At 42.6% G+C, this 27110-nt stretch overlaps 1 protein-coding gene across 2 annotated transcripts in view; it reads left to right on the top strand.

The window, feature by feature from the left end:
- USP13 (ubiquitin specific peptidase 13) overlaps positions 1-21750 on the top strand; it is a 105235-nt gene extending 83485 nt beyond the window's left edge. For both annotated transcript variants that reach the window (XM_019751835.3, XM_074328294.2), the window contains 4 exons: positions 133-299; positions 1858-2011; positions 15154-15238; positions 16903-21750. In XM_019751835.3, coding sequence (XP_019607394.3) covers positions 133-299; positions 1858-2011; positions 15154-15238; positions 16903-16996 — 500 coding nt within the window. In that variant the 3' untranslated portion in view covers positions 16997-21750. The remainder of the gene's footprint in view (positions 1-132; positions 300-1857; positions 2012-15153; positions 15239-16902) is intronic.
- Positions 21751-27110: the final 5360 nt, after the last annotated feature.

The raw sequence follows: 27110 nt of genomic DNA on the forward strand, positions 1-27110 counted from the left end.
GATCTGTATGTTTATGCCAGTACCGACTGTCTTGATTATTGTAACTTTCTTGGTACTTATACTTTTTAACTCAGAAGTGTTTATTTCAAGACCAAAAAAAGAAAAAAGCCTAAGTGTGATTATTTTCCCCAGATTTTGCTGAACCGTTGACCATGCCTGGTTATGGAGGAGCAGCTTCTGCTGGAGCCTCTCTTTTTGGTGCTACTGGGTTGGATAACCAGCCTCCCGAGGAGATTGTAGCTATCATTACCTCCATGGGATTCCATCGAACTCAGGCTGTTCAGGCGCTACGAGCAACGGTAAGCATGAGAGACTGTGTGTGGATACCCTCCTCTTAGGGGAGTGGTTTGTATTTCTGCCGGAAGCAACTGAGACTTTCCAATGTCCATTGGTCATTTTGGGTCATGTTTGCCTCACTCTATACCCCACCATAGCCCACAGGAATTCATTTGCATAGAGTATATATAAAGCTCAAATCAATGATTGAGGGACTCATACAAAGAGCTTAAGAATAGAGAGATAAGAAAAAAATAGGGAGATATTACAGCTGGGGCAAGATGACCAAACTGAAAGAAACTCCATATCATTTTAATGTTTATTGGCAGAGAGTCAGAGATTTGACTTGGAGCGTGCTTGTGGCTATACAGCAGAGAGGGATGGGTGAGATTCTGTGCTCAATAAGCCAGTTCTTTAGGAGAAATTATGTTTTTCTGATACCAAGATCTTGTAGAAATGACCCTCAAAAGTCCATAGAGAAGACTGAATAGGACTGAATAGCTCCTTAGCTCCTTGGAATTCTCTGCTTCTGTTTCTCTCTGCAGAGAGAGAAGGTTCTTCCAGTATTCATGAACTTTCAGATACTGTCGGGAGATGAGGGACCATGAAACTAGAGCAGAGTCAGAGTTAGAAATCTTCCTTTTGCAGTGCAGATATCTGTTTAATAGTGAGGGAAAGTACTTTTTTTTTTTTTTTTTTTTTTTTTTTAACTCATCCTTCCTTTGAGTGGTTGTCTGCTACCAATTCCTTCTTGCCTATCCTGACTGGTTGCCTGCTGGGTTGCATTGCTGAGGTCATGGGAGCTCTCGACTGGCTCATGGGAATGTGGCTGGAACAATCTGTTTCCTGTTAAAATGCTTGAAATATCTCAAACAGTGTTTGTTTTACTCAGGATACTTGCTTATGCCCCACTTAGTTTACTTCCCTGGCTGTTTCATTGGAGATTCTATGTCTGAACAAATTCTTTACCCTACCAGTGATCTCACAAACAGGGGGAGATGGAAATGTTTTTATGGTCCATTGGTATGAACTGCACAGAGTTCGGCTTAAAATAATTTACCCAGTGTTGTCATCATTAATCGAGGCATTAATCTTGTCTCTACTGCAGTTAAACCATTCTGCCAACATTTGGGGAGAAGAGACACTAATACAGCACTAACGTTGGTACCCCTCCACCTTGCATGGTTATCTGCAGAAAATAAAGTTGGCAGAGAATGTAATGTGTGCAATTACTGTGGCCTTAGAAAAGGGCTGCACTCCAACAAATGTCATATTCTTTGGCATTCTGTACCCCGTCATTATCATTATCAGCCTACAGAAATGCTGAGCTAACGCTGATATGGGCTTTGGAATGCTGATCTGCTCAGAACTGTTTTCCAGTGAATCTTGTTACAGACCTCGATTGGGAGACTTGCAGAATGCCAAGTGCGTTTCATATGCAGAGTCAGAGCTTCTTTCTCAGGCAGTTAGGACTAATGAATCCAGACCTCCTGCCCTCGCTGCTTGACATTCTGGTTCAAACGGTCAGGATATAATGAGGCCTGGGACTGCATACATTGTAAAAACGTTTTGTTTTATTAGGATAGTAACCTGGAAAGAGCCCTGGATTGGATCTTCAGCCACCCTGAGTTTGAGGAGGACAGTGACTTCGTGGTCGAGATGGAGAATAACGCCAACGCCAACATTATTTCGGAGGCCAAGCCTGAAGGGCCTCGAGTCAAGGACGGATCTGGAAGTAAGTTCTTGCCTGAGGGGTTGCCTGAGCCATTGTGACTGTACGCTGGGCTCATGCCTTTCCTCCCACCACTCAGAGCACAGCCGTGGCCATCATCCCGCAGTCAGCACAGATCCCATCTTCTCATGAATGGTGCAGTTTGCTACTTTGCATGGCCATCTGACAAAGTCTTGGACAAACTCAGAGTCATGTTGCCTGGTAGTGTGTGTGCTCATTTAGCTCCAGCTTTGACTTTGTCTGTCCTTTGAGATAAAATTTTTTCATGGACCATGGAAGTTTTTGTCCAAAAGAGAACATTTGATTTCACGGTGGTATTTTTTGAGCAGTTGAAAAGCAGTGCTAGCCTTGACCCTGTCATTGCCCATACCAACGGCTGATCATTTTCGGAAGGGCTGTCAGGTTTGCAGGAAGAGGTGCCATAGACCAGTGTTCTGCCTTTTCTCTAAGCCAACGTTTATCCATGTCACTACACGCCAGGCACTGTTCTAAGCACTTTGCATATAAAGTCATTTAATTCTCAGTGCACCCATTTTACAAGTGAGAAAACAGGCACGGAAAGATTAGGTACCTTGCCTGACTGAGGTCACACAGCTCTGAAGGAGCTGAGCTTCAAACCCAGAATCCATGTTCTTCATCATGGTGATACCCTGTTTCTTGGATTGTCACTGCCTACAGAATAATGTTCAGGCTCTTTAGCCCGGCATTCATCGCCTCCTCCAGTCAGACGCCAGCCTGCCTTATCTCAGTGTCATTTCTTCTGCACCCGCCCCCCCCACCCTATAGCATCAGCCCACTCAGCTGTTACTGACCTTCTTCTTGCTACTTCCAGGTGTTTGCTCAGGTTAATCCTTACTTGTGAAATGCTCCTCTGTCCTGACTTGTGAAATCCTTACCACGGTTCAGAACTTGGCCACAGATGCCATTTCTCTGGACGGTTCTGCCAGGTCCTTGCCATACTCAGTCCATCCTTACCTCATGTGCTAGTAATGATTAGATCGACATTAACAGTACTTCCGTTTGTGCCGTCTTAATCCTCATAGTAACCCGAGAGGTAGAATTTACAGATGAAGAAACTGAGCTAAAGAAGATTAATTGTCAAGGTCACATAACTAGTGATGGGTAGAACCAGAATTCCAAGCCAGGCAGTCTGCCCCAGAGTCTGTCCCGGGGGCCACGATAACACAGTGTTTCTGTTTCTGTTATTAGAGGTATCAACTTCATCTTATGATAAAATTGTTTATGTAAATATCTGTGTCTCTAGTTTGACTGGAAGCCTCTGGAGGACAGAGGCCATTTTACTTTTATAAATGGCATAGTGTCCAGCACATAGAAAGTACCAAGTAAAAAAATAATTGGATTTATTTCAATTTACATTAGCAGCATTTGTTCCTATATTCATCCAGCTGTAGCTCTACTCGTTGATGGTCAGACCTAGTATGTGTATATTGACCTAGCTCTAGAGAGAGAAGATGGGAGGGAAACTTTCTTCTTCTTTTATATAAAACAGGAATTTCTTCACTAAAACTGTTTTATTCCATCTAGGTAAGAAAAGGATGAGGTATAGTTATCCCAACTTCCATACTCATCTAAAGGGTCTTGTATTACTTTTCACAAATCAATGGCTTGCCTAAAATATTAAAAGCTGTAAGGGACAAATTACTCAATAATTCATGAGCAGGATTTGTTATGTATTACATGTCCACCAGTTCAGTGCTTCTTTGACTCTCTGTAATGGACTTTTCTTTGGGGATGGTGAGTTCTTCGCGCAGAAGGAATAATCCACAAGATGGGGCCATTGTAAAGCTGCCAAGATATTTGGCTGCAGAGGGAGGGAGAGTCTGATCATTAGGGTTTTCCGTCTTCTGATGGAGCTTGGAGGGATCAACCACTTTTTGCAAGATGGTCATTAATGATATGGAACGGCCACATCATCTTTTTGGGCTTACCGAACCCAGAGCAATCTGCGGATATTCCTGGCACTACTGGTTTTTGAGTTGCGTCCTTGAATAGCCTGTCATGATAATGCTTTCAAACACCCTTTATTTTAAGGCACTGTGGGCCAAACTCTGTGGCCTTACTCCTCGTTGTCCCCAAAGTTAGAGTACTTGTGGGTGAGGGTGGGGAAAGAGACAGTGATGTACTATGAGAAATCATACAGGATGTTCAGAATCTAAGGGCAGTGAACATTTTAATTATGAAAAACTAAAAAACATAAACCTCCCTAATTCAACAAATACATTTTACATCTGATTTTATAGAACAGGCATTTTTAAAAATTTATTGGGGTGACAATTGTTAGTAAAGTTACATAGATTTCAGGTGTACAATTCTGTAAATACATCATCTATAAATCCCATTGTGTGTTCACCACCCAGAGTCAGTTCTCCTTCCATCACCATATATTTGATCCCCCTTACCCTCATCTCCCACCCCCCACCCCCCTTACCCTCTGGTAACCACTAAACTATTGTCTGTGTCTATGAGTTTTTGTTTCTCATTTGTTTGCCTTGTTCTTTTGTTGTTTTTGGTTTCTATACCACATATCAGTGAAATCATATGGTTCTCTGCTTTTTCTGTCTGACTACTTCGCTTAGCATTACACTCTCAAGATCCATCCATGTTGTCACAAGTGTTCCTATATCATCTTTTCTTACCGCCGAATAGTATTCCATTGTGTATATACACCACAACTTCTTTATCCATTCATCTATCAAAGGACATTTTGGTTGTTTCCATGTCTTGGCCACCGTAAACAAAGCTGCAATGAACATTGAGCACATGTGTCTTTATGTATAAATGTTTTCAGATTTTTTGGGTAGATACCCAGGAGAGGGATTGCTGGGTCATATGGTAATTCTATTCGTAATTTTTTGAGGAACCTCCACACTGAGAACAGATATTTTTAAAGTAACCTTTCCATCACTGTGCATGGCCCATGGGAGGTGATCAGCAAATGGGTGATTGAATGAAGAATTAGATGAATGCCAGGGGTCATAGGAACAGTATTTTTTTTGCTGCCTCCACTAAGTGCCATATGGGGGAATTGGCATTGTACTGTTTTGTGTTACATTGCATATATCACAGGAAAGGAAAAATAGGATTTCTTATACTTTATTGCATTAGCACCTGAACACATGTGTCAGTCACTTCTCTCTTCTTCCTTCTAAAAAATTAACATTTATATTGTTTATTTTTTCTTCTAATTAAAAGGATATATAATAATTTTAGCAACTTGAGAAAATATAGATATACACGTATGAAAAGAGGAAAATAAAGGCTCAACAATCCTATTACCCAGTCATAACCACTGTTAATGTTTTGTGTATATTCTTTAGACCTTTCTATGCAAATATATAAAAATTAATATAAATATATATTTATAAAATATATAACATTCTATTCTATACATGTTATTTTATAGCCTGCTTTCCCCATAACTGTGGGTATACATAGATGTAAGTCTAGATCATTGAACATATATTAATAGTCCATTGTATAAGTATACCATAATTTATATACCTAATTTTAGGCCAACTAGTTATTATTTAAATAAAAAAAATGATTATAGAAAGAGTTTCAAATCATGGGGCTATTTGCACATTCAGAAGATGACAGCAATGATTTTTAAAAATTCTTAAAGGATGAATTCTGTTCACAGAAGTTCAACAATTTCCTCTTTTAATCCCTATCCAGGTAATAAACACTTGTTCACATTTTAGTTTTTTCCCCTTTCTTACTTCTCTATTAAAAATAATGCTGTAATAAAAATTCTTGGGCCTTCATTTGATTATTTCCTTAGGGTAGCTTTCAAGAAGTGAAGTTCTTGAGTCAAAACTGCGTATTTTTGAGGTTTTGACACAGATTATTACCGTACCCCTAGCAATGCAGCAGTGGTGTCTCTGCTGTTGCCGGTCCCTCCCAGCAGTGCTGTCGGGCTAAGCATGCTTCATATTTTTTCATGTCTTTATTGCTTAGTTGTTTTTCTTCTTGTGTTAATTGCTTCTTCATTTCTTTGGCCCATTTTCCCATTTTTATTGAGGCTTTCAGCTTTTTATTTTTATTTTTTGTGTTGATGTGTATGAGTTTCACGAATTATCTGTTAGTTTGGGAATACCTGGCAGATTTACAATATTGAGTTTTTCTCACCAGAAACATGTTATCCTTTTCCTTTGATTCATGTTTTTCCCCGTCTCCCAACCCCTGCAAAGCTGTATGGTTTTCTTTATAAACATTCTGTGCATTACTAGTTTAGTCACTTTCCAGAAGTATATTTTCTGATGAATAAGGTATATTTTCTGATGAATATATTTTCTGATGAATAAAGTTACTTATGAATAATTTTCCCCCCATTTTATTTTCTAAATTATTACTACTGAATTTTAGAAAGTTCCTGCTCTTGTAATTGGCCATTCTGCAGGGATTTGATTAGAGTTATATTAAATTGGTAGGTTAACTGGGAGAGATGTGTATTCTCTATAGGTCATTGCTTTTTACCTTTGTTTTTTTTTTTTTTTTAAGTAAGGGTAATTGCTATTTAGGAACACAATGGAGAACCAAAACAGACAGACAGACTGGCAAACCAACCAAATAAAACCAACAACCTCAGTTTTCAGGGTTTTGTTGTAAGTGGCAGGAAAGCTGAGCCAAACTTGTCTAAGCAATAAAGGAAACATAGTGTCACACAAACTGAAAAGACCGAGGGAGATTTGACTCCAGGCATGCCCTTGACTGCTGGACTCAAACCCTTTGACCTGGATGCAGCCCTCTGCTTCCTTTGGAGTCGTTCCAGTCTCAGACAGGCTTTCCCTGATGGCCTGTCAGTGCCTCCTACAGCTGTATCTTTCCAGGTTAAAGTCCAGCAGGAAGTCTTGTCCCAGAGTTCTCAGCAAAGCTCCTGAGAATCTGAGACTCAGGCATGTGCCCTCCCCTCCCCTGGTTACGGCCCCACGCATGGAGCCTGAGGGTGGAGACCTATTCCTCCCTCGCTCAGGCACTCAGGTTCAGGTGTGGTCCTGGACCAGCAGAATCAGCATCACTTACGAATTTGTTAGAAATGTGAATTCTTGAGCCCCACCCAGACCTACTGAATTAGGACCTCTGGGGGCGGGCATAGCCATCTGTGTTTTAGCAGGCCTTCCAAGTGCTTCTAATTCAGTTTAAATTTGAGGACCACACCTTAAAAGCAAGATTAGGTTACTGTTGTCTTAAGGAGGAGGACAGTGGCTAGGACCTGACTAAACCAGCTTCACACTAAAAATAATGACAGGTTTGGTGTTTGAATTGATGTCATGCAGGGTGACAGGCGGGTCTCAGCTCCCGCTCCCCACATAACAACGTAGGATATGGTGAGGCCAAAAAGGAACACCCATGGAGCCATGGATAGGGGAGTCATACCACTATAGTCTCGGTGGTGGCTGGGTTGGGGACACAGGAAGCAGGAGCCACACACTCTGCAACCTGCCGTCTGCTTCTCTGCCAACCAACCCCTTGCTAGCTGCAATCCGCTCCTGCTAGCTCAGCCACCATCTTCTTGCTAGCCCCCATTTGCTGCTAGTGTAGCCACGGCAGTTAGATTCGTGGCCAGTGGCTCCCTGGTTACAGCTGACGGCCATCCAATCACAGCTGATGGCTACTACCTGAGCCAGCACTTTTCTACGTGGGGCTGAGAGCCTGGAAACTGCTCTCCTGGCTCTGTCCCCACAATTGGAAAACCGATTATTACAAGGACAGGGATTAAAGAAGCATTCGTATCAAATTCTTTCTTTAGGGACAATGTTAATTAAAAATCACAATGGCCATCTTTTTGTATGAGTAAGTAATGTCATTGCATGAAACTCTTTTATTTAAATGTTACCTCATTTGCTTACAAAGGTTAGTGCTACTAACACTTGGTGAAATAGTAGCTGGTCTTTATCAACCGCATCTTCTACTCCTTATAGCAGGGTGTTCCGATGAGGAGATGGTGGCTCCCACAAGGTACGTGGCTTCTGGTGGCAGAACCAGCTTGGAATTTAGGTCTGTCTGATTTTGAAGCCTGTGCACTTCCTCCTTTACCCCCTGTTGAGTCATCTTACTTTAGATTTTCTATATTGGAATGGAGGCAGGAGTCTATTTTTCAGAAGGCACCATTTATCAGCATTTTAGGGCTAGCGCCTAACTCTCCGTTGCATTTTTAAAAATTTCAAAACAGTGGGAAATCAGACCTTCAGTCTGACCTATCTGGGCTTCTGCCGTTTGCAAAACCATTTCTGTTTCTGTGTTGCATTTAATGACAGTTTAATTTTTTTTTAAAAGAGAACTCACTGATTGCCAATGTAATTACAACGTGATTAGGCTGTGATTACTCAAAGCCTGCCTGGGCCCTTCAGCCTCATCGCCAGAGGGGTTCAGACATCTTCTGCTGCAGCTGAGATTTTCCAGCAAGGGGTGCAGAGAGACATTTCGTTTACGTAATGGTGGGGCTCCCAACGTGCTGGGCCGCCCCAAAAGGATCTGAACAGCAGGAGGTGCAGCCACACAGGGGAGCTAAGCACCAGGGGTCCACTTGAAAGCCACACACACTGAATGCGTCGGAGCTCATCCCACTCCAACACCTGTTTGTTTGTTCCCCCTCCCCCGCCTCCCCCCCCCAGTGGTGTTATTAGAAGTTAAGAAAAAACTACTCCGTGGAATAAACTAATTTATACTAAAGTATGAATGACTGAGGACTGTTAAGTTCAGAGGGAGTTATTTGCTAGTTGGAGTCTTAGGCAGTATAAAGAAGAGAAGTCAAGAGGGATTGGTAATTTTGAGCCGGCTGGGGCTGGGAAGGCAATTTATAGATCCTTTAAGAGTCTGGCCATGTTGTCAGCTGCCTTAAACTGTCACTGATTTCCCCAAATCCTCTTTCTTTTTGGGAACTGAGAAGTTTTCTAAATCAAACTGTTGGGGGTGGAAATTACTTGTAGATGTAGAGTGTTTGTGAGTCAAATTTTAGTGAACTGGGGATGATATTTTCCCCTTTGTTGTACAGAAGGAGTTAGGGATGGGTAAGGAAACAATTTATTCAAGTTAGGAAGATTCAGTTGGAAAACTCAGTTTGGGTTTCTCACCAGAGGGCTGCGGAGCTGCTGGGGTCTTAGTGGTTATTTCGGGGAGTCTTTTTGGTGTTTCTATGTTTTGAGCACTCTCTTGTAGACTGGTTAAGGTGTCTAACCCTTGCAAAATACTGCTGGTTTTCAAATATGTGTAGTGGCTGCCGTGGTTTCTAAAATATAAATTTAACTGCACTCCTGAGTGTAGAGTTGCTTTTGGTCACTATGTATTGTTGAACTATGATTTTCTTTTTCTTTTTTCTTTTTTTTAAATTAAAGTTTATTGGGGTGACAATTGTTAGTAAAGTTACATAGATTTCAGGTGTACAATTCTGTAATACATCATCTATAAATCCCATTGTGTGTTCACCACCCAGAGTCAGTTCTCCTTCCATCACCATATATTTGATCCCCTTTACCCTCATCTCCCACCCTCCTCCCCTCTTACCCTCTGGTAACCACTAAACTATTGTCTGTGTCTATGAGTTTTTGTTTCTCATTTGTTTGTCTTGTTCTTTTGTTGTTTTTGGTTTCTATACCACATATCAGTGAAATCATATGGTTCTCTGCTTTTTCTGTCTGACTTGTTTCGCTCAGCATTACACTCTCAAGATCCAACCATGTTGTCACAAATGTTCCTATATCATCTTTTCTTACCACCGAATAGTATTCCATTGTATATATATATATATACACCACAACTTCTTTATCCATTCATCTATCGAAGGACATTTTGATTGTTTCCATTTCTTGGCCACGGTAAACAAAGCTGCAATGAACATTGGAGCACACGTGTCTTTATGTATAAATGTTTTCAGATTTTTTGGGTAGATACCCAGGAGAGGGATTGCTGGGTCATATGGTAATTCTATTTGTAATTTTTTGAGGAACCTCCACACTGCCTTCCATAACGGCTGCACCAGTCCACATTCCCACCAACAGTGTATGAGGGTTCCTTTTTCTCCACAGCCTCTCCAACACTTGTTACTATTTGTCTTGTTGATGATAGCCATTCTAACTGGGGTGAGGTGATGCCTCGTGGTTTTTATTTGCATTTCTCTGATGATTAGTGATGTTGAGCATTTTTTCATATGTCTGTTTGCCCTTTGTATGTCCTCTTTGGAGAAATGTCTCTTCAGGTCCTCTGCCCATTTTTCAATTGGGTTGTTTGTTTTTTGGTTGTTGAGTTGCATGAGTTCCTTGTATATTTTGGATATTAGCCCCTTGTCGGAGGCACTGATTGCCAAAATCTCCCATTTAGTTGGTTGCCTCTTTATTTTGTCGATGGTTTCTTTTGCTGCGCTGAAGCTTTTAAGTTTGATATAGTCCCATTCATTTATTTTAGCTTTTACTTCCCTTGCCTTTGGAGTCAAATTCATAAAACGCTCTTTGAACCCAAGGTCCATAAGTTTTCTTATGCAGTTTATTGTTTCAGGTCTTATGCTTAAGTCTTTGATCCATTTTGAATTAATTTTGGTACATGGTGACAAATAGCAGTCCAGTTTCATTCTTTTGCACGTGGCTTTCCAATTCTCCCAGCACCATTTATTGAAGAGGCTGGAACTATGATTTTCAAAAAGGTGAAATCATCACTTTCAGGTACATGTAAACTGAACACGTACTAGATGGTCCTTGATTTGCTAATGAGGGAAGCCATTAGTGGTCATTACTGATTCAAAAGCATCTGAGAAGCTAGGATATTTAAAGATAGTTTGATTGCTGAGTTAGATATAAAATTGGTGTCTATCAGGACTATAAATCCTTGAGGTTGTATGTTCCACTGGACAGAATTTTTTTTTAATCTTTACCAGACAAAAATCTACAAGTTAACAGGTAACTTCACTAAGGCTGGGACCTTTAATTGGTAATAAGCAATGAGATGAACTGAATTCATTCCAATAGTTCGGGGCCAGCAAACCTTTCTCTTTTCTTTTACCAGATAGTAAATGTTTTAGGATTTGTGGATCATACACGTGTCATCCGTATTTTAGTTTCCCTCCTCCTTCCCTTCCTCCTTGGCTGTGGGCCGGATTTGGCCTATGGGTCATTGCAGTATGCTGGTCCCTACCCTAGCTAATCCTTGGGTGGCCATTCTTCGATATGACATAAGCAGGCATGCTGCCCACTTGTTCTACTTTCCACATTTCATATACCTTTTCTGATAGTACTTTCTCAAAGAATAGAATCAGTACAATCGCTGTAATGTTGGGTGGGCGTGTTGGTGGTGAAATTTTGATATTAAAAAATTCTTCATATTACAAAGGTTGGAAACATTTTCCTAAGCTCAAAAAGGACAAGTTTTTTTGGGGGGAGGTAAGTAGGGAGGAAGGATGCTAGTTTCAGACACTTTAATTCTGGCTGTTTAGAGAGACACTGGTCACCAGATGGTGGACATAGTGGCTGAGGCAGTTTTGTCCAGCTTCTCCAGTATATTCTGGAAGTTTCTCTGTTTAAAGTCAATATTTTAAAAATGGTTTACCTTGCCTCATACTACCTTTTCTATCTACATAAAAAGGGGTGTGTACATTTTGGGGGAGTATGTGCAATGATGATGTTTTTTGAGAAGGGGACCGCTGGGAACTTGGAGAAGAATCAGCAGCAGCTTCCCTCTCTGGTTTATTCACCTTGACTTTTTCTCTGGAAACCAATCTTAATTGAGATTTCTTACCTGATGAGTGTTTGCAAATGTGTTGAGAGAGAGTCTTTCTTTCGCTCTTTGTTCCTAGCAGGAGGTCTTGAATAATGCATAGGGTGGATGCTTATTTTGATAAACATGGTTAATTTTAATTGTAGGACTAAGATGTGTGCTAATCTTTTTTCTTTAATTTATTTTTATGATTCTGAATATACATGTGAATTGCTTTTAACCAAAGAGGGGAAAAATGCTTTTGGGAGCTTCATGCCATGTTTGGGTATGCTGGGTGTATGGATTTATCCTTTTCTCTATTTGTTTTAGTGTCTGAGCAATGATTCCCTGATGTGACCCTGGTTTATGGTGGGAAGTGTCCATTTAAATACTCTGATCAATTATTTAAGTCACTGTTTTGGAAGACAGTTCCTTGGGTGGGGGGCCTTATTGGGGTACCTTGACTTCTCTTTATTTCGTGAAAATTCAAAGAGAACAGCTGCATTTTGGGAGACCAGAATCTCTCTAACTAAAGATTTGTAATTTGATAAAGAATTATTATTCCAAAAGAGCTTTAAAAACCAACCAGGGTCAAGAATCAGCCCACACCCTCTCTTGCTTACTGGGGTAGGGGTGAGTTATTTGTGTTAGTAGGCAAAAGGGAGGGCAGAGTAGGGTCGGGTCCCTCAATCACTATTTCAAAAAATAAGTGCCAAAGTGATTGCCATTCACAATTGGTTTTGCCTGGTTTTTGGTTTCAAACCTGGGATATTTTTGGTTGTCAGTTGTGGTAGCTAGTTAATGGTAGGAAAAGCAATCTCCTCTGATTCATTTCACTTTTAAATAATTACTTCACTAATTTATACTCCAATTTATGCTTTGGTGGGTGGTTTATAAAAACAGATCCAATATAAGATGATATAAGGACAAGTAAGGAAATGGAGTGAAGGGAGTCATTCCTTCATTCACTCATTTATTTATACATTCAGTGAACACTTAGTGTCTTCTGCATGCTAAACTCTGTTCTCTGTGCCTGGAATATTTCAGTAAACAAAACAGAAACCTTCTTGTTATTATGGCTCTGTATTTTAGCCTGGAATAAAAGGAGATAGACAATAAATAAATGCACATGTAAGTATGTGACATGGTAGGTGCGACCCCATGCCGTATGAACAGCAGCAAAGCAAGATCAGGGGGGGTGGTGGGAGTAGAAGGGAAAGTTGCTCTTTTATAATGTGGTTCAGGAAGGAGGGCCTCTGACATGACATTTGATATCAGACCTGGACAAAGCGAGGGATGAGTCATATGACATCTGAAAAAACAGTTTCAGATGGAGGGAACAATAAATATAAAGGTTTGAAGGCCAGAGCATGCTGGGTTGTTGGAGGAGTAGCCAGGAGGCCCGAGTAGCTGGAGTCAAATGAGGGGGTGCGTTGGAGGATGTGGGGAGACCTCATGGCCACTGGAGGAGAAAGATTTTACTCTGAGATAAAGGGCACCACTGGAGGGTTTTTGACAGTAATAACCACAATTTGATTTCCATTTAAAAGCCACTCTGACAGTCATACTGAGACTAGTCGGTAGGGGGCAAGGGAGGAAGCAGGGAGCCCAGTCAGGAAGCTATTTTAAAAATTCAGACAAGAGATGCCGGTGACTTGGATGAGGGGGTCACTAATGGATGTGGTGAGATGTGGTTGAATTCTGGATATATTCTGAAGGAAATGCGGACAGGATTTGCTGATGAACTGGGTGTGTGAAAGTGAGGTCAAGCTTTTGTCCTGAGTTATTGGAAGAATGGAACTGCCATTGACTGTGATGTATATGGCTGAGGGGAGAATGCTCAACAGACGAGGAATGAAAGGGAACTTCTTCAACCTCGTAAAGGGCATCTACAAAAAACCCCACAGCTAACATTATCCCCTCAGATCAGGAACAAGATTAGGACGTTCGCTCTTAGAATTGTACCAGGAGGTTACAGTTCTAGTCAAGACAGTCAGGGAACAAAAAGAAAGAAAAGGCATCCATATTAGCAAGGAAAAAGTAAAACTGTCTCTATTTGCAGATGACATGATTTTGTATGTAGAAAATCCTAAGGAATCCACTAAAAACTGTTAGAACTAATAAATGGGTTCAGCAAGGTCATGGGAAACAAGATCAATATACAAAATTCATTTGTGTTTCCATATATTAGCAATGAGCATTCTGGAAATTAAGAAAATAATTCCATTTAATGCCATCAGACTGGATGAGATCACCCAGAGAGAGAGAGTCAGGAAAGAGAAAATAATTCTGAGGTCGAAGCCCCAGGACACCAAAGTTCAAAGGTCGTGGAGATGAGGGGAAGCCAAGAAGGCAGCTGGACCACTTAGAGAGTCGCGTCCTGGGGGGCAGATATTTGAGGAAGGAAGAGCTGATCAGCACTGTGCGATGTGCTGAAGGACGAGTAAGACTGCGCATTCACCGCTGAGTAGGTGGGAGAGCTTAGGTGAACAGCAAGAGAGGGAATGAATGGGAGGGGGGAAGGGAAGGGTCTGTCTAGGCCAATACTTTGGAAAATGCGATGAAGATTGAGTATTAGAAAAATGAATATGCAAGCCCCTTTTTTTACTTACTAGATTCAACAGACATGTCTATTATTGTCAAATTATTGTCAAAGTTTATAAACACTAACTCAATCCCTGAACCTATCTTGTCGTAATCTGTACCAGTTTGCAGAGTGGCCTGGTACTAGTCCATGGAACCCACTTTGTGTTGTGTAGGTCTAGGTGTGACCAGGTGAACGTGAGCTGAAATTCATTCAACATGAATTTGGTACAGAACACTGTGCTATATGGCAAGAGGTACTTGTTAGAGGATACACATCAGTCTCACTTTCTAAGAGGCTGTATATCTCCTTGAAGCCTGACTTTTAGTCCCATATAGTTTATAATCAGGAGCAAATCAGAAACCACAAGAAGCATATTATGAAGCATTATCCCTTTCTATGAATGATAACAGCCATCTGCTGTCTTTCTCAGAATCCTGACATTTGTATGGTATTTTCGTCCGAATTGCTCATTTAAAACTCATACAACCTTGTGGAGTGGGTAGATTTTTCATCTCTGTGAAAAAACGGCCTCAGAGAAATATAACAGCTTCTCCGACCCCATGGAAGTGATAGAGCCAAGACCCGCGAACTCGGCCGCCAGACGGGGCCATGCGATTATTAGACCCTTCCAGATATGAATTTAATGTCCACTGTACTTTGATTGTTTATGTCCTGCCTTGTTATGAATTCATAGGTTGAATTTGGTGTCACTTTCGGCATAGCAAGGTAAATAGATTTTGTCTTTCAATCTAAACAGTCGCTGGATTTACACGATTGTTGGCTTTCAGTTTTGATCAGAAGTGCTGTTGATTTCTAGAAATGCTGCCTTGTAACTGAGCTGTTTCATCTTTCATAGTGTACGAATTATTTGCATTCATCAGTCACATGGGGACATCTACAATGAGTGGCCATTATGTTTGCCACATCAAAAAGGAAGGAAGGTGAGTCTTCTTTAGATAGTAAGTGATTTCTGTGTTTTATTGAATGCCTACTGTGTGTCAGGCACTCTGCTAGGTGCTTCGTACATTACCTCCTTTGGTTCTCACACTGGTCTTATAGGATATATTCTTAAAGCTATTTTACGCATCAAACACTAAAGCTTAAGGAGGCTGAACAGCTTGATCTTAGCAAGTAAGTAGCTGTGTCAGAGCTGGTATTCAAAGCCACTCTCAACCATCAAACCAAATAAAGATGCATCCTGCAGCAGAATATATGTGCTATTTGGAACTTCCATAGGCTTGCCAGATGTAGCCAACAAAACAAGAAAACCTGGATGCTCTATTACATTTGAATTACAGATAAACAATGGATAATTTTTTTAGTATAATTGTGTCTCAAATATTGCACAGGACATACATACTTACACGAAGAATTACTTATTGCTTACCTGATATTCAAATTTGACTGGGTATCCTGTGTTTTATCTGGAAACCCTGAACATCCAGTGTTTTGCATTACTGCACTTGCAGTAGGTTTCTTGGTTTCTTAAGTAGAATTGTTAGGTGTGTGGTGAATTGTGAATGAGAGAGATAGGAGATAGGAGATGTAAGGCTGCTGCTCTCTTTAGAACCTTCTCCCTGGCCCGAATCCCCACAGGGCCCACTGGTTTCTCTTCCTTCAGCTCCCCACTGAGCTGCCTATGGGTTGACACTCCTGCTCGAGGCCGTGTTCGGGCCATGTGGACACTGCAGAAACATGTAACTGTGGCCTCTCCTGTAAGATGTTGACCTCTCTCCCCTGGCCTCGTGCTGCAGGCGTGATTAGTTCTCACCCGGCACTCGACTGTGTTCCTTTCTGATGTATCTTTTAGTCTTGTCTTCACGTGATTAATAAAATAATTAGCACAAGGACTTGATTTATAGTGAATTTGTTTTATTACCAAGCATGATAGTTCCTTTAAAAATACTTAGAGAAATAGTTCATAATTTAGAAAGCAATAAAAGTCATTACACGAATTGGTAAAGTATAAAAACATACAAAAATAAGCCTAGAGATAACCATGGTCTGTATTTTGATATATTTCTCTTTGTTTTATTATTTTCATTGGGAGAGGGTGTCTATGTCTGTATACACATACTACATATAAATATACAGATGTATTTGTAACTTTTCTAAAAGCTTAAATTATGTACACAATACATAGAATTTTGTAAACTGCTTTTTTTCATTACATATTATATTGTGATTATTTTCTCACTTTACCAAATATTCTTTGAAGACATTTCAATAGTTGCAGAATAGTTCACTGCACGGCTATTTACTTCTGATTTTGAGTTAGTTTTATACCTAAGGCTGAAATGAACACCATTGTACATAATCCTTTGATTCAATTTCTGAGACTAGAGATTTCTGCAAATAGAATTATGAGGTCGAAGGGTTTAAAAATGTTTGAAGGTTCTTTTAGTGACTGCTTTTTGATTGAGCTTGAGAATAAAAGCAAAACAAAAAACAATTATAATTTCCCACCACCTTTCTGTTCCTTTTTATATGACAAACTTGAGTTTGGTTATCTTAAAACATCTTGATTCTTTGAAGTATGGTGCAATGACTTTTTTCTGTAAAGTTTCCTGTAAATCCATCAAATGTTTCTGTTTTTTGTTTTCAGATGGGTGATCTACAATGACCACAAAGTCTGTGCCTCAGAAAGGCCCCCCAAAGACCTGGGCTACATGTACTTTTACCGCAGGATACCAAGCTAAACCTCAGACAGACAAATGGCGAGAAGCCATACGCCTTTTTAATTTGCCAAAAAAAAAAAAAACACCACAAAAAAAAAAGAAAAAGTAAGAAGTTGGGACAGCCCAACATGAAGGAATACGTGGGGTATTTATAGTTTATTTAAAGAACATCATTTGACGCCTTCTGAAATAGATCTGGGAAGAAATTTCTATTAGTGAAGATACACTACTGTAGATAGTTTTTCTTTTTATAAATGTTCAAGGAGAGGATGATTAAAAAAAAAAGTATTCCTGTCGCTGGTGGGGGATCTGCACTGACACATCGAAAACATGAATGTGCCACCAGCCCTCTGTTTTGCCTCCAGAGAAACCAAGTATTGGGGCCAGTGGTATGGCCTCACCCACAATAAATGAAAAGCCCACTTTTGTTTCATATCGAAAATCAGTAACTGGGTTGGGCTTTATTTGTGACATAAGTTTTTCATTACACATGATAATTTCTGACCCATCCATGTATAATAGATTAGAGCATTTGCAATGGAAGATATTTTTAATTTAATCATATCAAAATTCAGAATGGGATTGTGCGAATGTGTGTGAGAATGAGACCTTTATAAGTTAATGAGGAAATCTGTGACGGGTTGGTTTTTAAAGGTTAAGATAGTTGGCATTCAGCATAGCTGGCAAAAGCAAGTAAATGTTTTAAAGAAACTATAACTCAGGAACAGTTTAAGAAATTAGTTCCCCACTTAGATTTTCAGGCGTAAAAAGGGCTGAGTTGTCCCTTTAAGTGCTGTCAAGAATTCACTTGGGCTGTGACATTGGTGGTGTAATGCCAGATGCCCACAGTGGCACAGTATTATTCTTTGCCAAAGGCAAATGAATTTTCTTTCTCAGCAGTCCTTCCCCCTAAGGTATAGTGTATGTTTTCAGTTAAAATAGCTGATAGCTTCTTAACGTAACACATGAAAACTCCTTGGAATCATATTAAGTGCCCCAAATTTGTCTGTAATTTTCTCATCTTTGCCTATCTCCATTTCTACGTTTCTGGGGCCAGAGTCTCATCTCTGCCCTTTGTTTGCTAATCCCCTTCTGACTTGCCTTCTTCACTGCTTCTCTGCTACTGTGACCAACAATGTGTGATTTTGGGCGCTTGAAGGATTTCAGATGCAAAGAAACTTTATATGACATTATGAAAGACCATCATTTCCATTTGGCATTTCAGCATTTTAGTGGCAACCTGGAATTAGATCAGAGTTTCAAATGTGATGAAAAAGTGGAATGTTAGTGCTCTAGACTTTTCCTATTGCTCTGTACCAATTTTGGAGTTTCTATTTCAGATGATTCAGTCAAATGAAAAAGGCTTTGCTGCTGTCTGCTTACCATGTGTTTGATTGGTAAGAGGGATCTTTCTAGAAACTGTAGGAAAATAATGTAGAACCAGTTGGGTGAAATACAGCACAAATGATGAATTATGCACAGCGAGCTGTGAACCACCAGGATTCTGGTTATGGTGGAGGCTGTTTCCCAGATCAGTGACACAGTGTGAGCGAGGGTGTCGGAGCCCAGGATGCAGCCCAGACACCAGGGTGCGTCTCTTCGCTGGGCAAGTCCCTCATCCTCCCTGTGCCCCACTTTCCTCGTCTGCACAATGGTGTGACCACACCTGCTCTCTTTCCCACTGTGCTTGGAGGATATGGTGAGATTTGATATGATGAACCTTCCCAGAGTAGCAGGCGGTGTGCCATGGGGGGGACTAGTAGAGCGCTCCCTCCCTCTCTCAAATGAGATGGGCATAAAGAGGGAGCTCATGGTGCAGTAATTCTCTACTAAACTCGGCCCACTGGTGTCACCTTTTAATGCTGACTCGGACATCCTCAAGCAGCCCCACTCTGTCACACGAGTCCCTGACTCCTATAGAAATCCCCATGCTGAGCAGCCTTACAAAATCTAGTCTCATTAGGGCTGAGTATCACAGAATAATGACCCCAAATCAAAAATGACTAGTTTTCAATGCTACTACAAAGTGAAGGCCTTTTTTTTTGGGGGGGGGGTAGGGGGTAATTGGGGATTTGGATTGAAATGTGCACAAAGATAGCATGTGTATTTTGAGCAAAATAAAAATTTTATAATAAAACTTTACAAAATGAATGGTGTAAAATCAATATAATTATAGTCTATACAATAGTTAATTAAGTAGAAAAATAAATTTAGCCCTTTTGATGCCTAAACATATTGTAAAAAAGTATAATATGGCCACCTTTCTTTTTCTGCCTCACAAAACAAAGGGCTATTTCTATAATCCAAAGTTTTGTATATGTGCTATTCTTTATTTCAGATGGAGAATTGGGGAAAAACTGGATCAAATAATGAGTTTCTTTCTAGCTTAAAAATGTATTTATATGTTTTCCTTAATATATACAAAGTAGGTTTCCCTGGAATAAAAGTCTGGAACATACATACTGCTTAATTTTACACGCGTATGTGGACGAGATTATTTGCGACTGAATACTAGAATGATGTGTGGATTTTTGTCAGCTGATTATCAGCCTGTTAGGAGTCCCCTGTGTGAAGTGTGGGTGTAATGTGAAATTCTTACTGGCTGTGGGTGTATTGTAAAAGAGAGCACTTTTTCCTGTAAATATCTTTTGATATCCATTTGTGTAAAATCCCAATGAATGTGTCTTTGGAAAATACAATGTATCAAAGTTTTTATTTTGTCAGTTGATCTAAATGCCCATATAACTAATCAGAAATCCAGTTTGGTTCAAATTGGGATTTTTTTTTTTTTAAAGGGGAAATAAGTATGCAGAAAGGACTATTGGGAGAATCACGTTTTAATGCCATTTTACATCACTGTTGCTTCAGTATTTTGAGTTGCCTTGGCTGTTTTCTCCCACCTACAAGAGAATGTGCCTGCCCTGCCCTGTGCTCACTTTGGGCTGCGGGACATCTGGTGCGAGCCGCTGGCTCCCAGCATCCGTTAGTCCCTTGACCTGAACTGGACGGAGCTTCACTTGCAGTTCATAGTGAGAGCCTCTGGGTTTGCAGCCTGACTCCAGCTCTAAGTGTGATGGGGCCCAGTCATTTTACCTCTGTGCGCCTTTTTCTTTACAATGAGATAAGCTCAGAAGTCCCTTGCTGCCCTAACAGTCAATTCTATTTTTATTTTCCTATGGTTACTACTGGGGTCAGGCATGTGAGAGGTGAGGGATCACACAGAGGTTAGATGTTACGGTTTTGATTTGTTACAGCTCATATACCCCAGTTTAGAACCTGCCTCATTTTTAGTGTCCCCACCCTGAATTCTGTTCAGACTTTCTTGGGAAAATTACCTTCTTTGGTAATGACCACAATTCCCCCTCTCTTGAAGCTCTCCACTTCCCAATCCATCCCCTTCAAAAACAAACAAAATCTATTTAAAACGCATCCCCGTGCTGACAAACGTCTGACCTACCTTCAGCTAAGTCTCACATTTATAGAACTTATTCAAAATCATTTCTAGCTATGATCCCCAAATAAGTGCTGAGAAAGTTGTCTATCACAGAAAGATGTCTTTTCATCTTGTAGGCATCACGGTTAGTAAATCACATAATCTGTGGGGAGATGGCAGGTAACGACGGGCAGAAAGGGGACAGGATTAGATAAAATGTGATTCTATCCTTTACCTTAGGTCTGAAATCCCTGGTTACAGAACAAGGTTCTGTACTCTTCAGTCGGTGTGTACGATCACCTATCCTGTGCCACGAGATTCCCTACTCCGTGAATCATCCTGAGTGTGTATTAAGATTCTCTAGACCTGCGCTATTCAATGCAGTGGTCTAAGGAGCCACATGGGACTAGTGACCTTTTGAAATTTGGCTTGTCCAAATGGAGATTGTGCCATGCACATAAAATACAAAACAGATTGTGAAGCTCTGGTACCAAAAAAAAAAGAATGTAAAATATTTCATCAATATTGATTATATTGAATCCATGTTGAAATGATACTTGTAGATACAGTAAGTGAGATATTACTAAAACTTCACTTATTCCTTTTTATCTTTTTTGAACGTGCCTACCAAAAGATTTAAAATTAGACATGTGGCTCTCATTGTACATCTATTGGGCAGAGCGTCGATAGCCTTAGATGCGGTGGTTGGCAGCAAAATACCTTGGGTATGGAAGGTAATTGTCTGAAGCATCCAGGTAGAAGCAACACAGATATTTTTGCTGGAATTGGCAGCATTGTGAGGCACAGAACGCCTTCAAGAAAGCAGAAGGTGTTTCTATGTAGAAAACCAGTAGGTATGAGACCTAAGTTAAAAGATGAAAGTAAATAAGCCCCAAACCCTGTTCCTTCAGCTTTTCCTAGAATCTGGTAACCTTGCACTTATTTTTCAAGCAACTTCCAGATGCCAAGGATGGTAGCCACGGGAAGGTGTGGGCATATTTGTTTCACTTTAGGCAACATTCTCTTGTGGTTTCCCCTCCCCAGGTATTGTTCAGTCTGTTCAGAGCCGGGTGTGTTGAAATACTGTGTTTAACTCTTGCCGCTCCAATTGCACCGCTGCTCTTGGCCTTGGCGGAGGCTGAGCCTGTCACCTGCGCCCACCTGGCCAGCTGGTTCCCATGCTGGTTCCTGAAAGAGTTTGTATTCATTTTATTTTGCACTAGTCACAGTTGTTGCTTAAATTATCTCAGATGTTTTGGGAGACTATTTGCCTGTGATGGAAAGGGAGATGGATGATTTATTGCTTCAATTGTTTTAAAATTAAAAGCTATTCTCACAATCAGAGGTCCCTTTATGGCTCTTCTTTTTTCTTTTGCAAAATGCCAAGTAAACAAATTCTGTCCTTTGCAGGTTCTCATTCATCTGGGGAGCACAACTTGAGGCAGTGACTAATCGTGTTTCCTTTTAGTGTTTCTTTGTGTGGGCACCAAAGCTGCCTGGCTCCCAACAACAGTGGGGCATCAGCGATGGTACATGTTACCTCTGAGAAGGAGGGAGGGGTCTGTTGCCTTTTACACTTTCTCTGCTGGATGTCAAGTTGAGTATTGGAATCACCTGAGACCTTTCTGTGGTTTCCTAGATCTCAGTTGCTGGTGGCTTCCTCAACACAGGAACAGCAGAATTGGCGATAGTTGCATCAAGAGAGTTCAACATTTCTATGACACCACCATTCTAGGCTGAATTTCCTATGGCTGCTATAACAAATTATCACAAACTGAGTGACTTTAAACCATATATTTATTAGGTCAAAAGTCTGAAAATGGGTCTTATAAGGCTAAAATCAAGGTGTCAACAGGGAAGCTTGTAGGAAAGAATCCATTCCTTGAATGTCTTTTCCAGCTTCTAGAAGCTGTTTGCATTGCTTGGTTAATGGCTTTCTAATAGCATTGGCATCACTCCAGGGTCTGCTTCCATTGTCACATCTCTGACTGGCTCTCTTGCCTCCCTCCTGTGAGGACCCTTAGGATTACATTGGGCCCATTCAGGCAGTCCAGAATAATCTTCCCATAACAGGATCCTTAAGTTGATCACACCTGCAGTGTTCCCTTTGTTACATAAGCTAACATACTCCCAGTTTTCAGGGATTGAGATGTAGACCTCTTTGGGTGGCATTCTTTTGCCTACCATATAGGCTATGCTAATTGCTACTTAAACTATGTCCAATTAATGCTTACAGTTTTTAGAAGAATGAACTGATATATTTTAAACATCCAAGTAAAATGCCCAACTTCAATGTTGTACCGTGTTTTGATGAGGGGGTGTGTCATGCAGGGTGTCTGCTCCCGCTCCCCACATAAGAACACGGGATATGGCGAGGCCGAAAAGGAACACCCACGGAGCCGTAGATAGGGGAGTCATACCACTATATTCTCGCTGGCGGCTGGGTTGGAGACACAGGAAGCAGGAGCCACACAATTGGCAACCTGCCGTCCACTTCTCTGCTGTCATGTGGGGGACCCTGCTCGCTGCGCCATTTGTCGTGCGGGAGACCCTGCTCGGTCTCTGCTCCCGCTCCCCATACAAGAACGCAGGATATGGTGAGGCCAAAAAGGAACACCCACGGAGCCAAGGTAGGGGAGTCATACCACTATATTCTCTCTCTCTGGCGGCACTATATCTCACTGGAGGCTGGGTCCACACTGTCCGCAAACCGCCATCCACACTTGCCAGCCCAGCCGCCATCCTCTTGCTAGCCCCCATTCTTTCTCTCTTCTCCTTCTCTTCTGCTAGCGTAGCCACAGCAGTTATATTAGTGGCCAATGGCTCACTGGTTACAGCTGACGGCCAACTAGCCACAGTTGATGGCCATGCAATCATAGTTGATGGCCATTTACTACCTGAGCCAGCACCTGTCTATGTGAGGCCGAGAGCCTGGAAACTACTTTCTGGGGCTCTGCCCCCACACTCCACCCCTACAGGCTCTCGCCTCACAATCTACGCGACAAGCGTCTTCCGCGAGGGGCCCTGTGCGAGGAGCCTGAAGGTGAATGCAATATCCTGGACACAGCCAGGCTCTCTGGGCACAGCCAGGGTTTCTCAGGGCACCACCAGTACTTCTGGGCACGGCCAGACTTCCTGGACTTCTTAGGGTACCACTAGTTTCCCCGGGCACAGCTAGGATTTCTCAGGGCACTGCCACTCTCTGTAGGCACAGCCACACCTCCTGGACACAGCCAGGGCTCTCAGGGCACTGCCACTCTCTCTGGGAACAGCCCGACTTCCTGGGCACAGCCAGGGTATCTTCAGGGCTCAGCCAGACTTCCTGGACTCAGCCAGGGCTCTCAGGGCACTGCCACTCTCTCTGTGCCTCTCAGGGTACCCTGCTGGAACAACAGCGACTCACAATCAAGGTGCTTACATATTCTCAATGGCGGCCAGTCAAGAGACAAAAGCAAATATCCCCCAGTTCCACTAACAACAGTTCCCAAACAAACAGTCAAGCGGTCCATTAAATTAGGGATGGAAGGCAATTCCCCATAGTACATAGTCATTCACCAGGGCTGTCCTGGGGGTGAAGGACGACCTTGACCTCACCCTTATCTCCCATGGAGGACTCAGCAAGCGTTACCTCCTGGGACTATAAGTCCTGCATCCAGGCTGCCTGAGCAGGAACTTCCCCGGCCCACAGGGCTGCAACGACCTTTGCTTTCTCCGGCCTGTGCTGGTTGGGGAACCGTCCACATCTTTCCACCTCTCCACGGGGCTCCATCTCTCCAGCAGCTGCTCCTCCTGGTTGTCGTGCGGGGAGGCCTGCGGGGTCTCTGCTCCCGCTCCCCATACAAGAACGCAGGATATGGTGAGGCCAAAAAGGAACACCCACGGAGCCATAGATGGGGGAGTCATACCACTACGGTCTCACTGGAGGCTGGGTTCACTGGACGTGCGACCTGCTGTTCGTTTTGTCTGCAACCCACCGACGACTCTCTTTCACTCTCCTCCACTCTCCTCCGCTATCCTTCGTAGCCGCAGCAGTTATATTAGTGGCTAATGGCTCAATGGCTACAGCTGACGGCCAATCAGCCACAGCTGAGGGCCATCTACTACCCGAGCCAGCACCCCTCCACGTGAGGCCGAGAGCCTGTAAACTACTTTCTGGGGCTCTGCCCTCACACTGGTCTTCCTCAGACTGGGTGTTCACACACGCACAAACTGCTCCACTGTCCTTTGGAGAGCTTTGGCCGGCACCATACCCTGCTCGCTGCGCCATTTGTCATGTGGGGGACCCTGCTCGCTGCGCCATTTGTCGTGCGGGAGACCCTGCTCGGTCTCTGCTCCCGCTCCCCATACAAGAACGCAGGATATGGTGAGGCCAGAAAGGAACACCCACGGAGCCATAGGTAGGGGAGTCATACCACTATATTCTCTCTGGCGGCACTATACTCTCACTGGAGGCTGGGTCCACACTGTCCGCAAACCGCCATCCACACTTGCCAGCCCAGCCGCCATCCTCTTGCTAGCCCCCATTCTTTCTCTCTTCTCCTTCTCTTCTGCTAGCGTAGCCACAGCAGTTATATTAGTGGCCAATGGCTCACTGGTTACAGCTGACGGCCAACTAGCCACAGCTGATGGCCATGCAATCATAGTTGATGGCCATTTACTACCTGAGCCAGCACCTGTCTATGCGAGGCTGAGAGCCTGGAAACTACTTTCTGGGGCTCTGCCCCACATCTGCCAACCGACCTCACTTGCTAACTGCAATCCGCGCTTGCTAGCTCAGCCACAGCAGTTATATCAGTGGCTAATGGCTAACCGGTAACAGCTGTTGGCCAACTAGTCATAGCTGATGGCCATCTACTACCTGCACCAGCACCTTTCCACGTGAGGCCAAGAGCCTGGAAACTGTTCTCTGGGACTCTGTCCCCACATGGGGGCAAGTCAGCTCAGCTCACATTCATTTGCTATGTCCCATCGTGCCCAGTGGGGGAGCTTCCACGTGTGTGTATGTGCTGTCTGAACTTACAGTCCTGCTTTGCAATGGACTGACTAACTTCAGTTATCGTGGGGAAATTTAATAGGAAAATGGTGTTGTCTTCACCCTTATGCAAGCAATTGTTTAAAGATCTACTAGGAGAAGTCAGTGATACAGGGAGGGAGGAGGCATAAGGGCGCGCAGAGGCATATAGACGAGTTCACATCCTGTTTCCAACACACACTAACTATGTGACTTTGTTTTTATTTGTTTATTTGTGTTTTTTTTCTTAAATTGGGGAACAGTGTGTTTTCCCAGGACCCATCAGCTCCATCCAAGTCAAGTTGTTGTCCTTTCAGTCTTAGTTGTGGAGGGCGCAGCTCAGCTCCAAGTCCAGTCGCCATTGTTAGTTGCAGGGGGCACAGCCCACCATCCCTTGTGGGAGTTGAACCGGCAACCTTGTGGTTGAGAGGACACGCTCCAACCAACTGAACCATCCGGCCGCCTGGGTGCTCAGCGGCAGCTCAGCTGTAGCTTGTTGTCTTCAATCTAGTTGTGGAGGGTGCAGCTCACTGGCCCATGTGGGAATCAAACTGGCAACCCTGTTGCCCAGAGTTCGCGCTCTAACCAACTGAGCCACCGATCTGCCCCTACCTATGTGACTTTGGTAAGCACCTCGTATCCTGAGGCTGTCTCATCTGTGCAGTGGGCATGATAACACTTAAGCTACATAAAGCATCGGTCAGTCTGATGGACACAGGAAATTTTTACTGTGCGATTTTACATCACATTTTAACCCATGGATACACACACCAGCATTTTGACTCCGTGGAGGTTTTGACCCTTCGTTTCAGTCTGAACCCATTTTTTTTTTTTTAAGACTCAGAATTATACCAATGTTGATAACTTTTTCAAAAGTATTTTGCTAGAGATAATTCCATTAAGCCAATTAATTTTGTTAACCTATATAGTGTAGTTCATCAATCAGTAAACACTGAACACCTACTATATGCTAGGCGTTGCTTTTCTTAGATGTATCAGTAAAGTAGACAAGGCTCTCTGTCCTTCTCCAGTTTATTTTCTAGCAGGGAGCGACAGATACTAAACATAAATAAGTAAATTATATAATGTGTTAAAAGATATTAAGTGGAGGTACAGATTGTCCTAGATACGGCACTCAGGGAAGGCATAGTTTGGAGGTGAGATTTGAACGAAGACTTAAAGGAGATGAGAGTCATCCAAACATCTTTTGGGAAAGATATGCCTGTCAGAGGAACTAGCTGGAGGAGCGGCTCCAGGGTGGGAACAAAGCTAGTTTGTCAGGAGCAGCCAGGAGACCAGGGGGTGGAGGGAAGGGAGAGTAGTGGGAGAGGAGATCAAAGAGGCCAGAGTGCCGAGGCCAGGAGGCCACTGGGAGCTCTTGACTCAAGAGTGCTGGGGAGTGCCATTACAGAGAGGGTCCTGAGCAGGCCATGGCCCGATCTGACCAAAGCTTCCGGAAGATTGTTTAGACTAGATGACAGAGGGCAGGGATAGGAATAGGGGCTGCTGTGGTTAGCAAGGTGAGAGAGGAGGATGGCTCAGAGGGATGGGGTGGCAGCAGTGGGGTAGGAGGGATGGTCAGCTTCTGGATACCCTTGAGGGTAAGGCCAAGTAGGATTTCCTGAGGGATAGGCTATGAGGTGTGAAGGAATGAGAGTAGCTAAGGCTGACTCCAAAGCTTTTGTTGGGAG

The sequence above is a fragment of the Rhinolophus sinicus genome, chromosome 17 (assembly GCF_057876585.1).
Source record: "Rhinolophus sinicus isolate RSI-liver-muscle chromosome 17, RSI-T2T, whole genome shotgun sequence".
Taxonomy (NCBI): domain Eukaryota; kingdom Metazoa; phylum Chordata; class Mammalia; order Chiroptera; family Rhinolophidae; genus Rhinolophus; species Rhinolophus sinicus.